This window comes from Pagrus pagrus, assembly GCF_965226575.1.
Source record: "Pagrus pagrus genome assembly, chromosome: 11".
Classification (NCBI taxonomy): domain Eukaryota; kingdom Metazoa; phylum Chordata; class Actinopteri; order Spariformes; family Sparidae; genus Pagrus; species Pagrus pagrus.
Window position 1 is genome coordinate 7324648 of NC_140195.1, and position 13213 is coordinate 7337860.

Genomic DNA, 13213 nt, shown 5'->3' on the forward strand with positions numbered 1-13213 from the left:
GAAGAGAGTTCAAATAGGGAAACATTAAACTTCTGAACAAATATTCCTAAATAAATATTTTAACAAGGAGATACAAACACAGATATGTTTGGGTGAAAGTTATTCTTACAAGCGGGCTGCTGCATGGGGAATTAGTTTGATAGCAGTCGGTACTATGACCCCAAACAAAGGATTATCATTCCACTGCAGGTCTTTAAAATGACATGGGTAACATACTGTAATGATTATTAGAGTTGAAAGGCAGCAGGAGGAAAGGATTTTCATAAATGCAACGTAATCTCAAAATGAAAAGAAGGGCACAGCATGCAATATAGCATTTTTTCAGATGAGATTAGAGATCAGAGATGCACGCTGCACAAGGTCAGTAAAAATCCTGGCAGAGAGTGTAAAAACATAGTAGTTCCTGATAACATCTGAACACCAACATGATAAGAGACTAGAGCAAACATCACCAAAGCTGTTACTTTTGCAATGTTAACTCGTAACAACTTGAACCCCAAGCTGACGGGACAGGAGCCCTTTGATTAAACATTTCATTTCAGATACACTGTAAATGGCAGTATGCTTCCATCTAGTGGCAATCTGATTGAAGGCAAGTTAAAGTACAAATATATCACGCAACAAAAGTAATCAATACAAGCTACAAAAACAGATTTTCTTTGTTTTAACAATGGCTTTTATTTCCCAAAGCAAGGGTAAAGCATGTTAAACAAATTACAAGAAGGTGATGTTGTACTTGGTCAAATAACCACCAGAGGGTACAGAAAACTGCTTCAAAATTGTGATATTCACGTAGTAAAATTCTAACTATGTGACTTTTGTGGAGAAATTCACCTGTCTCATCAAAAAAACAAAACAAAACACTGGACTGAACTGAACTACTGGTCGGTATAAAATGTCAACAGAACAATATTTTGAACGAAATGTGTTACAAATGTAAATACAAAAAAAAAAACAACCTGAGCAAGAATCAAAGTAGATAAGTGAAACTGGAGGATGACACTGTAATTGAAATGATGAACATGTGGTTGATGGTTAACGGACGTCTACAGCTTCTATTGACCCAAACTAAAATCTGTCTAGAACAAAAACAGCCCAAATATTTCTCATCAGTAACGGTAGGCCACTTCAAATGTTTAGATCCAGAAATAAAAGATGAGTAAGATGAAGACACTGGTTAATTTGAAAGAGACTTTGAAGCAACTACAAGGAACTTTCATTTTGTGTGGATTTTGTCGGCTACGTGGTTATGTTGTCACTGGTGCAAACTGTTGTGACAACGGATATTAAACAAGATAAAACAGACCAGCCAAGTGAGAGAATTAACTTAACTATTCACACTGTAGTCTAAACTAAACAAGTTGCGTGTCAATGTCACTGAGGCAGAATAAAAGCAGTGTGCTATGACGTTGATTTTGCTCCATGTCTCACAATAATAAAGTATATATATTAGGAGGAAAACCTGTTCAGGATTCAGGATTGTTCTCGAATCCTTTCAAATCCCACGATTTTCTCGTCTGTTTAATTACTGACTCGTGTCTATGTCCCTGCTCTATCGCTGTCCCGTTAAGCTTTTTATTAATCTACAGTCAATTCTTGTCTTTGTGTCTTTGTTGACTCTGCCCCAGAATCGGGCATAAAAACTAAATATAATGGAAAATATATTTCTCTAAAACAAAAACCCTTCTCATGCTTCCTTTTAAGTTGCTAATGCACTACAAAGCTTGCCTGTGAAAATGTAAACGTTAGAGATGCACGATATAGATTTTTTCAGCCAATACTGCTAACAGATAATTTACCTGCTTCTCATCGCAAGATACCGATCAACTAAACAATAATTTTACATTTTTGTATTTTAAAAAGTTCATAACCTGTTGTCAATGCCAGCTGAGGGTAAGAAAGGCTCAGATGCTTGTTATGTCCTTGGCTTTGTTTTACCCTTTATATTTATTGGCTATAAGTTTTTTTTACGGGGACAGGCGTTAAGATTAACTGAATAGAAATAGCCAATCTTCTCGCTGATGATCTCATTTACTTATGAAGGCCATCCGTTTTAAATTGAAACTGTTTCCTAACCAGTTAAAAACTCCTTGTAGCTGCTTTAAGGCACTGTGGCACACGGGGAGCACTCTAAAGAGCAACAATTAAATAACAAAGAAGAACATGTGTGACCAGCTGAGAAACCTCACTGAATATACAGAAAACACACTAAAGAAATGAATAATTATGTTAGAGGATTTCTAAAGCACCCATTCATTGTGTACTTCTAAAGTTCAAATGACACAGTTACTACTTACAGTTACTACTTACTACAGCAGTCCGTCAACAGTAGACACGTGTATTAGACAAGCGGCTTGCTGCTATCAACCATTGCCTGTTATTTACAGTTTTCCCTTTTGAATCAGTGGTACATTGAGGCTGGAGTAAATCTTTGTGAGGGGGAATTCCTCATGTAGTAGAAACGATTTTGTCTGACATGCAGGCTACTACGTCACCCTCTTCTTAAGCAAATCTCTCATCTGTTCACACCATACAGTGGCATTGATTAAACTGTGACCTGTTCATTTTACTGTCCATCATCTTCTCTGATCCACTCTTACGTTAACTTCTGCACAAAATCATCTTTGTTCTCCTGCTGCCATCTTGACAGAGGCACACGTGTCTTGGGAGTGTTTAAACTCTGTCATCTGTAAACAAGAAGAAAACTTGCTGTATATACGAAACAAGGATTGTTGTCAGTGTGTCATGACAGAGAATATATGCTGCTCTCACCAGTGGAAGCTGCTGTGTGCTGCCTGGTGCTCTTTACTTGCAGGAAGATGGTGTAGGTGTCATAGGCAAACAGCAGACCAGCGATCAAACCAAATACCTAAGAAACGACAGCTCAGGATCAGAATCACAATAATAATCATTGGTCACATAAAATGCATCAACGTTTGTTAATGCAAGACAAAGTAACAGAAATGCTTGAAAATACTGTAATCTATTTTGCAATACATATATCTCCTATTCTCTGTTACACAATTAAAGCCAAGTGCAGACTGCAAGACTTTCAGTGCCTCAGTTGTTGTGCCCCTCACACCAGAAGACAGTTTTAGTACCAGACTTCTGTCATCTTGACTTCAACCTACATAACTGTTCTCAGAAGAGATTATTCCACATGTCCTGCTATTGGGCAATTGGAGTTGGTTCCTTTAAGTGCAGTGTGCAAGCTAAGCAGGATGTGAAGCAACAATTTTTTTGCATCCCACGAAAGGCTTCACTGTATTGGTATTTAGTTACTGACTTAACATCAGTATTGTAGTAAGACAGCGGCTGTGTCAACATCAATCATTCACTCTCTACCAGTTACAGTAGCTTGTATTTGTTTTGTCTTTCCACCACCACCATTTTATTTCCAATGAAGCATGCTATTACATGAATAATAGCCTATAATTAGTGGCTGACTGATCAATTTGGTACTGTAGTTGTGTGTGTGGTTCCACTGCGTCCTTCCACACCTCCCGTTGATGTAAATGAATGTCGTTCGTTTTAATCTCAGACTTATCTCCAAGGTGCTTCCCCTTCAAGTGCATACTTTTCTTATGTTGATAAAATCAAACCTGTTTGAAAACAAGGTTGGGACAGCTCACAAAAATGCGAAGACATGTCATTGAACTGCTTAAACCAAATAACCTGTGGATTCTGTGTTAACTTGTAGGTTTTTCTCTGAGTTCTAAGAAATGTGTTTGAGTCAGAGAATTATGGCAAAACCTTGCAGTCTGCAAATGACCTAAACAGGAAGGAAGCATGAAACATGATTTGAGTTGACATTACTCAACACTGACTGACAGCCTTTACTCAAAATGTGTCAAACACATCAAATGTGATAGAACCACCTCTGGGTTTCAACACCTGCAATATAACTGAGCCATAGATGCTGGTTGATGGTTGTCAAAATAAGCAACAAAACATTTACAAACATATAAACACTTTTGGTATCCAACTTATGGCTGCAAACACTGACCCCGCCTGCGATACGAGCACCGTCCCCGCTCCCTCCGATCACACAGATCAGAGAAGTGATGATGTAAAGGACAGCACCGATACCAGCACGGAAAAGATCCTGCACAAAAGAGGGAAGCATAAGATGAAGCATTGTGCTACTCTGCACGTGTGTTTGTCACTGTGCGTGTGTGAATGCTTGCTGAGAGAGGCGTGGACTCACGCTCCAGACCCAGTTGACCACTTGGATCTGCTTGTCCATCTCCATCATGAAGATCCCGAAGAAGACCATGGCGAAGACCATCTCGCAGATGGCCACAGCGGAGTAGCCTCCATAATGGGATGCAGCGTAGCAGATGATGATGATGAAACTGAGGAGCTAAAATTGACAGACAGATTAATCATTTGACGTGAGGAGAGGAGTGTTGCACCATAAAACTAGAAGATGCTGCCTAAATTCCTCCCATTTGAGAGGGTTTGTATGATTTCATGAAACAGCTGAAATTTCACTGATAAAGGACTTGTCATCCCAGTTCTCAGTAACAGAAAAAGATCTGTGTCCACTCAATAGGCGAGGCCAGCCAGACAGTAAATCACTCCTACAAAGCTGTCATTGTTTCATTTACTCCACTCAGTACACAATTCAACATCAACAGAAGAACAAAACAAACATATTTTCTAGGCAAAAAATACTGTTAGGGGGAGACAACAATGCATGCTGTCTAATAAAACCGTCAGTTAGTGTGTCCATCACATGCTGCTCTCTTCTCAGATTTTCAGCACGTGTTTGTTCAATCAAGATCATATTTTTCCATATGAGGGAAAAAAGTCTGCGTGCATTCTTCTCAGTCCATTCCACTGAAATGCTGCCAATGTGGAGAAATCATAAACTTAGGCTGCCTACGGCCTTGAACCAGTATCACCCTTTTTTTTTCAATACTGCTATTGTTGCTGCTGTGAAACTGTGTGGGTTGATGAATTCACACAACATGTTACAGCTGTGAAGGAGTGGACATTTCAAATAGTCCTTCAGTGTTATGAAGCCTGACAATGTAATGTACTTGAAAACACTACAGTGGCATTAATTTGATAGTCCTTTTCTACGACACAGATCAAATACTCCTAATGAATCTACTAATTGTTGCAGCTTTAATAAAGTTGTGCATATGATCACTTACATTACATATAATCATATTATCCTATCTTTAAAATAGTCTGTAGTTACATTTGATCCACTGAGCTGAAATCATCAATATCGTGACAGCCCTAATAACCATAAACATAGTAAGTAGAAAAAATATAAAGAGAGATTAAAAGCAGTCATTCGTATTTGTCATAGGTGTTATTTAAAGGTACTCTGTGGAGTTAACTACTAGTTCTAGTCATGCGAATCCCTGTTGTCTTTGTAACAAGCACGCACACGAGGGAACAGCCTGATGAGATTCACTCCCTTGCCAGTTGTTTTCATGCAACTGCACTAATCAATAATTGGCGGGGTAACGTGTAAGGAAGCGTACTGATATGGCAACAAATGCAGGGAAGAAGACGGCGAGCGAACATGGATGTAAACAATGCAGCTTTACAATCGTTTTATGGGGGGTGAAATGTGTTCAAAATAGTAGCAACTGAGTTGGACCTCAAGGACACACAATGTGTTTGGCAAAAAAGACACTAAATGTAAAGACAACTTTTTGTTTAAGAAAAACTGCACACTGCACCTTTAATGAAAGAGATTTACAGTTAATATGGGGCTAGAACAGTGACTTTATATTCTGGCATTGAAAATAATATTTGGGATTGTGAACAAAGCTGAACAGAAAGAAGAAACATTGGCATTGAAACATTTGTATTGTAAAAAGCTGCATAGGCACTGAAAAAAGTACATTTCAGTGCTTATACGTTTTCAAATACACGTTTCAGTGCCAGTGTTTCCCTTCAGACTCTTTCTCTGATGTTTATTTCCAACAAGCTCATCTCGCACATTGCAATGTTTTATTCTCAGACACAGACCAGTTGGCTGGGAGTGTCAAATCACAGCAGCCTATATGATACATACGCACATGATGTAACTGAGGCGACACCGGCCCTACATCTGTCACTACTGCTTCTCCTCCCCTCAGCCCGCAAACCGTTACGTAAACACGCAGCCAGTCAGCTAGTCAGCCAGATGCATCAGTAGTTCATGTGTTCTGGAGACTGGCACAGGCTGCCTCTGTAGAGTAGCGGGCTGGCTGAGGCCACAGTCCTACACAACAGAGGCTCTATTCAGGTCAGAGTCGGCTGCTCTGAGGGCAGCGGCTACTGAGGAGGCCGTCGCACAGAGCAACACCCACAGCACAAGAGTCCCTCAGAACAAGAAAAGCTGTGAGATGTTGACACCTTTATGTTTTCCACACAGCGGCGGATCTGTTTGCACGGGTCAGATTTTAAAATCCCTGCTAGGATCTTTTCACATCCTAATAATGAGCTGCTCTTTAAAACTGACTGGAGGGAAATTGTCGTGAACGCTCGGCTAATTATAGTCAGCAGCAACATGGGAGCCAAGAGCCCGCCCGTGGTACAGTGACACACAAAACAGCAACAGTTGCTAGGGAAGTCCTGCACATTTTGGGCTGGTTCTTAATAGTAGTCGTGACTCACTAAAACGCATTACCATGTGTGTTGAGGAGCAAATGGAAAGTTCAGTTTCATTTCATCACTCTTCTTTCTTTCCAATCATCTAGTCATTTTCTACTTTCGTTCTCCTCCCTTATCTGAAAAGATTGCTTTCCAATTATACAAATACGTGACCACTTCATATTCATAACATTCAAAGCGGGGTGAAAGATCAGCTCGCTGCATGACTCATCCTGACTTATCGCTACTGGCTTAACTGTGCCCAAAGACAAACAGAAATGTGCACTACATGGGTGTGTGTCTGTGAGCTGTAAGTTGTACAGCAGCTTCAAGTATTGTCATGTCCCTGACAGCCAGAAAAAAGGAATAACTTATAGGTGTGATCTGGCAGTGAGTGAAGTCATCTCAAAAAAGGAACATATTTATGTGTAGGGTTGCAGCGTTGTACCGGTTTTAAGGCATACAGTGTTATGAAAATGGACAGTTATCATACTCTGTACATTTGTTAACTGCAGCATTGAATTCTATTGTATTACTGATATTAGAAATAGATATATTTTAAGTTTTGACATGATGACATGATATTTTGTGAAGTCATAATAAAGCATCTGTTCAGCCAAAACAACTCTCTGTTTTCATTGTTTTAATGTGGTTGCTAATCATCCTGGGGCCCATATCAACATAACAACACACCTAAACACCTAAAGCTACCAGCAGCTGCAACCTTTGGTTTGTGGACAAATTGTGTGAGTCATTCCTAGAAACGGCACAACTGTCTTTGGGGAAAGTTTTTGCTCCTCTATCTTGGTGTGAGTAGCAGAGACACCTTAAACTTGATTATTATATAAGTATTATAAAAATAGGATCATGGACTATTTTACAGTTGAATGCACATGTTCTATTGCTGAACACCGGAAAATTCACAAATGTTATGCTGCTGTCTTGGCCTGGACTCCTTTGTAAAGGAGATTTTGAATCTCAATGCGAATATTCCTGGTATAAACATAAAGCTTACTGTGCAGGATTATTACTTGAAGACATTTAAAAAGTTAATGAAGATTATCAACAGAATGTGAAGAAATATTACTTTTGACGTTATCTTTTGTGTGACAAGATACCTACTAAAGTTAGCATGCTAACCAGCTAGCCCCGGCAGCCCAAGTCTCCTGCGCAAGCAGTGCAAACACTCCCAGCTCCAAGTCCGTGCATACTCATGTCAGCTTATAGCCACTAGCTACACAGCTAACTGAGCTAACTAGCTAATTAAAATGAAATAAAAATTGAAGTGACCTCAAATAAAATAGCGCAGTATCAATTAGACTAAAAAATGCAGTGTAGTCCAAGCTTAAAGAACTCCACAGATCAATCAGCAAACAACAGTAAGCCATAATCTCATCCTGTAGACTTTTGGTTTATCATCTGGAAGATTTAAACCACAGTAATCCTGACTGCTGAGGTTAAATACCCAATTTCCCATTAGATTAAACATAATAAGCAGTAATAGCATTTGTCTTCCTGTTTCACTCCCACACCCCTCTCCCTCCCTGCCTGCACTGTAAACTATTTCAGACATCCACCATCAGAGATGACTTCCTTTACAGATTACCAGGCTCCGGTAAAGACGTGAGTGGGAGAGGAAACAACGAACTACCGAGTGTATCCATTGAGGCTTGAGGCTATCCCCAAATGGCACACACCAGAGAGATGTGTGTGCTTAGCAATTCACGCATTCTTTGTCCCCTGGACTAAACTTCACACACAGGCTGGAATTTCCATTACCTCTGAAAAGGAAAAAAAGACTTAACAGTGGGTGGACCTCTGACCACCAACATCTGACAGCCTGCTCTATAATGAGCCTGTTGAGTTCTGAGGGGAACCATTTTTATCAGCGATAGAAAGAGCTTTCCACAGTTTTAGAAAAACTTGGAGAGTAATAACACAGTAGTACGATTACGATTTCAGGACTTTGCAAGCAACTGTGAGATACGTGATAATATACCAATGCACGTGCCAAGTTAAAACCTGATGAACGTTTTTTTGAATTGCAGAGCTTAAAGGGGAATTCTGTTTTTTTGTGTGTGTATGTGATTGATATTATCAAAAGTTTCAGAATGGGTCCTGTAGATTGCTTCAGCTGACAGTTGCGACATGGCTGCCATTAAATCCCTCGGGGCAACTCTGACTGTCGGTGTTACACCCACTAAAAAGGCTTGTTGTGTCTACTGACAGGCTGAAGTTGTTATTCTAATTTTCTGACATTACAGAAAATGCAGCACGCTTGCTGTGCCAAGATCTAATAGTGCTGGTGACTAACGGTCTCGAGGGAAGCAGCAAACACACTGGGTTACGCAGAGACAGGGCTCAACGCATGTATGTGTAACGTAATATTTTGTTTTCAGAAAATTGGTATCAAAAAAGTATCGTAGCTTTGACGGTCTGAGTTGCCCCAAAGGATTACGTTGCAGCCATGTTGCGGTTGCCAGCTAAGGTGACCACCTGGACCGCTTCCAAAACAAGTACAGTATGAACTAAGTCCTTATAGGCAAGTCTTGCCCCACGGCAGCCATCAGTGACTTTGTCCCAAAATATGGGCTTAAAATAGGGCGGGATGTGTGTCATACAACCGCCATCACTTGTGTTAAAGACTTTTCTATTCAGAAGGCCTAAGGTGTTCTGTGCCCTCTATGATGTCTCTGATATGAACCAATGACACACCAGAACATGTAAATACAAAACACAGGTTTAAAAATACCATAATTTCCCTTTAAGTTAAGAATTTCAGCTCAAAGTGAGTCATGTGTTAAATGAACACACCACTGTGAAATGCAAACAAAGGCAATCATGTGCACAGGGGTGTTCAAGGGCAGTGTAAATAAAAAGGCCTTCCCAAACAGGAAGTGGTTTTAGTCTGCCAGGAAGTGGGAAACTTAAAACTACAAACCTAATGCTCACATTAGTGTGTCACTCTGATGTTTCCTTTTGTGACTTAGTAGCTGTGTTAACTCGAGCTGGATGTGCAAAAACATAACCTGAAAAACCTCAGAAATGTGTCGTGCTGCATTTTCTCTTCACCATATTATAAGACACTCCTTATCTGCCTGTCTGTGGTATAATACGAAGGAAGGGAGAAGCCCGACAACAGTCACTGGGTCGAGTTAACCCATGTGACCTCTCATCTGCCATTAACGCTCAGCATTTGGCTCCTTGGTGCCAAATGAGAAAACAGTGGAGCACAAGTGACAGGTGGGAACCCTTAACCCCTGTTCATGATCCCCCACCACCCAGACCACATGCCTGTCATTCCCTGACTAGACCTGAGACAAAACAGCTTTCCAGAAGGAAACAGAGAATATTAGTGACAGAAATTAAACAGACATGCTGCTTAAAAGCATTACACCGAGATTACTCTGCTCTTATAAGTGGACACAATCAATAGCAATCACGAAGGCCACATTAACCCACTTTACAATGTATGAAATATTGATTAGTTTGCAGCCTACTTACGCACAACACATTATAAACAGTTTTTGTAAGCAGTTGTAAGCATGAGTAGCAGAGCTGCACAGAAGCTGAGAGTTACATGTTAGCTGCCTGGTCAGTGAACTTACTATTTCTGCTGCGAGGATAAAACCTTTCGGGGTCCTCACGTAACTTTTCAGCTTCTCCAGGCAGCTAGCGCCGGAGCTGACCGCGGTTGTATCAGCCATTCTGTAATAACTAACTTATTGTTACCGACAGTATCTCGTATGAGCAGCCGACGAACAGCGTTTGAACAAACAAACTTGTCTTCAGAGAGATAGTTTTATAAAGAAGTCCGGGTGTTGACTGCTGCTCCCGCTCAAGCTAGCTACAAGTTTGTTGTTGGTTGTTGTTGGGTTTTTTAACCGCCGGTCGGATGAATCAACGTCTCCGATGAGAAGTCTCGGTAAAATGTAACCTACTGGAGCTCCGTCACGACCACCGTTGCTCTGAAGAAACTCAACTTCTCTCTGGAGGAGGGAGGGAGGAGCTGAGGAGCTGACAGTGGGGCGTTGGCTTTCACTTTTCTCAAGGGGAGCTGCTGTTGGTGCTCCGGTACCGCCAAGCGGAGCAGGGCTGCTCTCGTGATGCCTTCAGGGGCTGCTCGGAGACTCCGCGGGAGACCTGTTGCAAAATGTTATTCTTCGCTGGTTGATCTTTTATCTGTTAACAGTTTATACTTTTATTGAAGTAGTTTTGAGATACTTTCACTTAACATCAGTATTAAGAATGCAAATTTCCCCAAGGGAGCTTAATAAAGTGTCTTCTTCTTCTTCCTGTTCTTCTTTTTCGTTTTCTTCTTCTTCTTCTTCTTCTTCTTCTTCTTCTTCTTCTTCAAAGCAATATATATATAAAAAATCATATAAATAACCATAACCACAATAATCCACATTTAGGCCTACCACCGGCTACAATACTACATTGTTGTACACATTATTGCATTAAAGGTGCACTATGTAGTATGTATGTATGTTTGTTTAAAGGTTTTTCTGCAAATTGAGTACATTTGCTTTCGGTTCCTTAAACTGGAAACAGCCAACTTTTTAGCTTCATCTTAACATTTTGATCAAATACTGATTGCACGGTGAAATAGCTGAAGAAAAATCAGTGGACGGTGGAAGTGGAAACTCTACACCGCAAAGGAAAGGAGGGGGCTTGGAAAGTTGTCTATTTACACTTTAAGTATATTTTGATGCTAATGTTATTTTTATTTAAATGCACAGTCTTAGTTGCACTTTCATTTTCATTCTACTGTTTAATCTGTTTATATTCTACAATTTGACTTTGTTTTAATTCTTCTCAATCGTATTTATGTGTTGTTGTTGTTTTTTTTACATTGCACTGCATCTCTTTTAGAGACTCTGACTATGCTGGACAAGCTGTAGCCAGACGAGCCATTTGATGTTTTCGTTTGTTTGTTTTGTATTTTAAAACAAGTCCCCATCTACTTCAGGTGTTTAGGAGAATGCTGCAACACTGTGGAGTCTGAAACCCACTTTCCATCGACATGAGGGTGAGTAGATAATGACTCAGTTTTCATTTCTGGGTGAACTTTTCCTTTAAGATTTTACAAACAAAACACTTGATAAGTTTATAAAATATATATCAGACAATATATTATAGATTACACCACTGAAAAGTAAATACAAATACACAACAACATTAAAGTACTGCTTACGTGTTAATGTATCTATAATCATGGCCCATTCTAGCTATTAAGCATATTGATTTTAGGAACTTTAAGTGCAGTTGATTTCAAATACTAATGTACATTTTTTTCAAGTGCAGGTTTAAAGGGCCAATGCAGGCTTTTACTTGTAATGGATTATTTTTTATAGTGTGGTGAAATGCTTTGATTACCTAATCCACGATTCGCGGGACTAGATAAGCATTTGCTTCTCCCGCTTTCCCTTTTGGCCATGTGTACTATATGATTTTAACTAAGATGATATGTGATGATGACTGTCTAACTAACATGCCCGAAATAAACAAATAAATAAATACCTCCATTCTTCATATTTGTTCAACTAAGAATGTTGGTATTTCCAATAGTTTCTGAAGGCATCATATCCTAATTGGTGGATCTTTTTTTCCACTGTGTGGATTTACATTCCGGTTGTGGTTGTGATTTGCAGGTTTTTATTATGAGACACAGCTGTGGTAAATAGCTCACATACAGATTGTAAAATCTAAATAGACAGTGAGAAGTTTTAAGACCCTGCGAGCTGATAACAGAGGGTTGTATCTTGGCCATGGTATTACATTAAATTATAACATATGATCATAATTCTTCATACATTTATCATATAGATTCTGACATCTCTGTGGAAACATTACCCACTCTATGATAGTCATTTGAATTTAATTTAAATGTATTTTATACTTTGATTTGATTGTCAGTTCACTGCAAAAAGCAGGTTTTTTTGGACCACTACAATGCATTTTGCCGTATTTATATGCTCTGTCTGTCTTTTTGATATCTTCTCTTATCATTTTTGGCTGAGGAAACCACCTCAGTTATAGACAAGACAGGCTGCGCTGTTGTTGTAATGGGGGAGCTGTTGAGAACTACATTTCTTATCACAATGTCAAAATCGCAGGCATATTATAGAAGACTTCTCCCAAAAGTTTGAAAAAAGGCCAAAATTTCCTTAAAAAAACATTTGCAGAGCAGACTGCTAATGTTACAACAACAGAGAAAACTTGCCATATTTCTTCTTACTCACATCACCTTCTTTTGTTATTTGTTTTTATTGTTGTTTTTATTTGATGTGTGTATGTGACTGTATGTACATACAGTCACATACATAATGAAATAGGATATACAGTATATGTGATATATGTTATATACCGTATGTGTGTATGTGTTGTTTTGTTTAATTTATCTGTTTCATTATCAATTGTAAAATGTAATGCCAATAAAGTCTATCAAATTGAATTGATACCCTCCCCGACCACTAGGGAGCGCAAGGTGGAGTCCTCACAAAACCAGACCAACCTGCACACACACAGCCTGCCTGAGATGGTGTTGAAATGCCTGCCATAAAACAGAAAAATTCATTAAAAGGTAACTTTGCCAGTTTTACACAGTAGT

At 39.4% G+C, this 13213-nt stretch overlaps 1 protein-coding gene across 1 annotated transcript; it reads right to left on the reverse strand.

Annotated features, from left to right (window-relative positions):
- Positions 1–2387: 2387 nt before the first annotated feature.
- On the reverse strand, positions 2388–10717 carry plp2b (proteolipid protein 2b). Its single transcript, XM_084366736.1, has 5 exons — positions 10209–10717; positions 4208–4363; positions 4007–4105; positions 2773–2869; positions 2388–2687 (listed from the first exon to the last, which is right to left on the reverse strand). Exons 1-5 carry the CDS (start codon positions 10305–10307, stop codon positions 2674–2676), a joined length of 465 nt encoding a protein of 154 aa, XP_084222862.1. The 5' UTR covers positions 10308–10717; the 3' UTR covers positions 2388–2673.
- Between the last annotated feature and the right edge of the window lie 2496 nt (positions 10718–13213).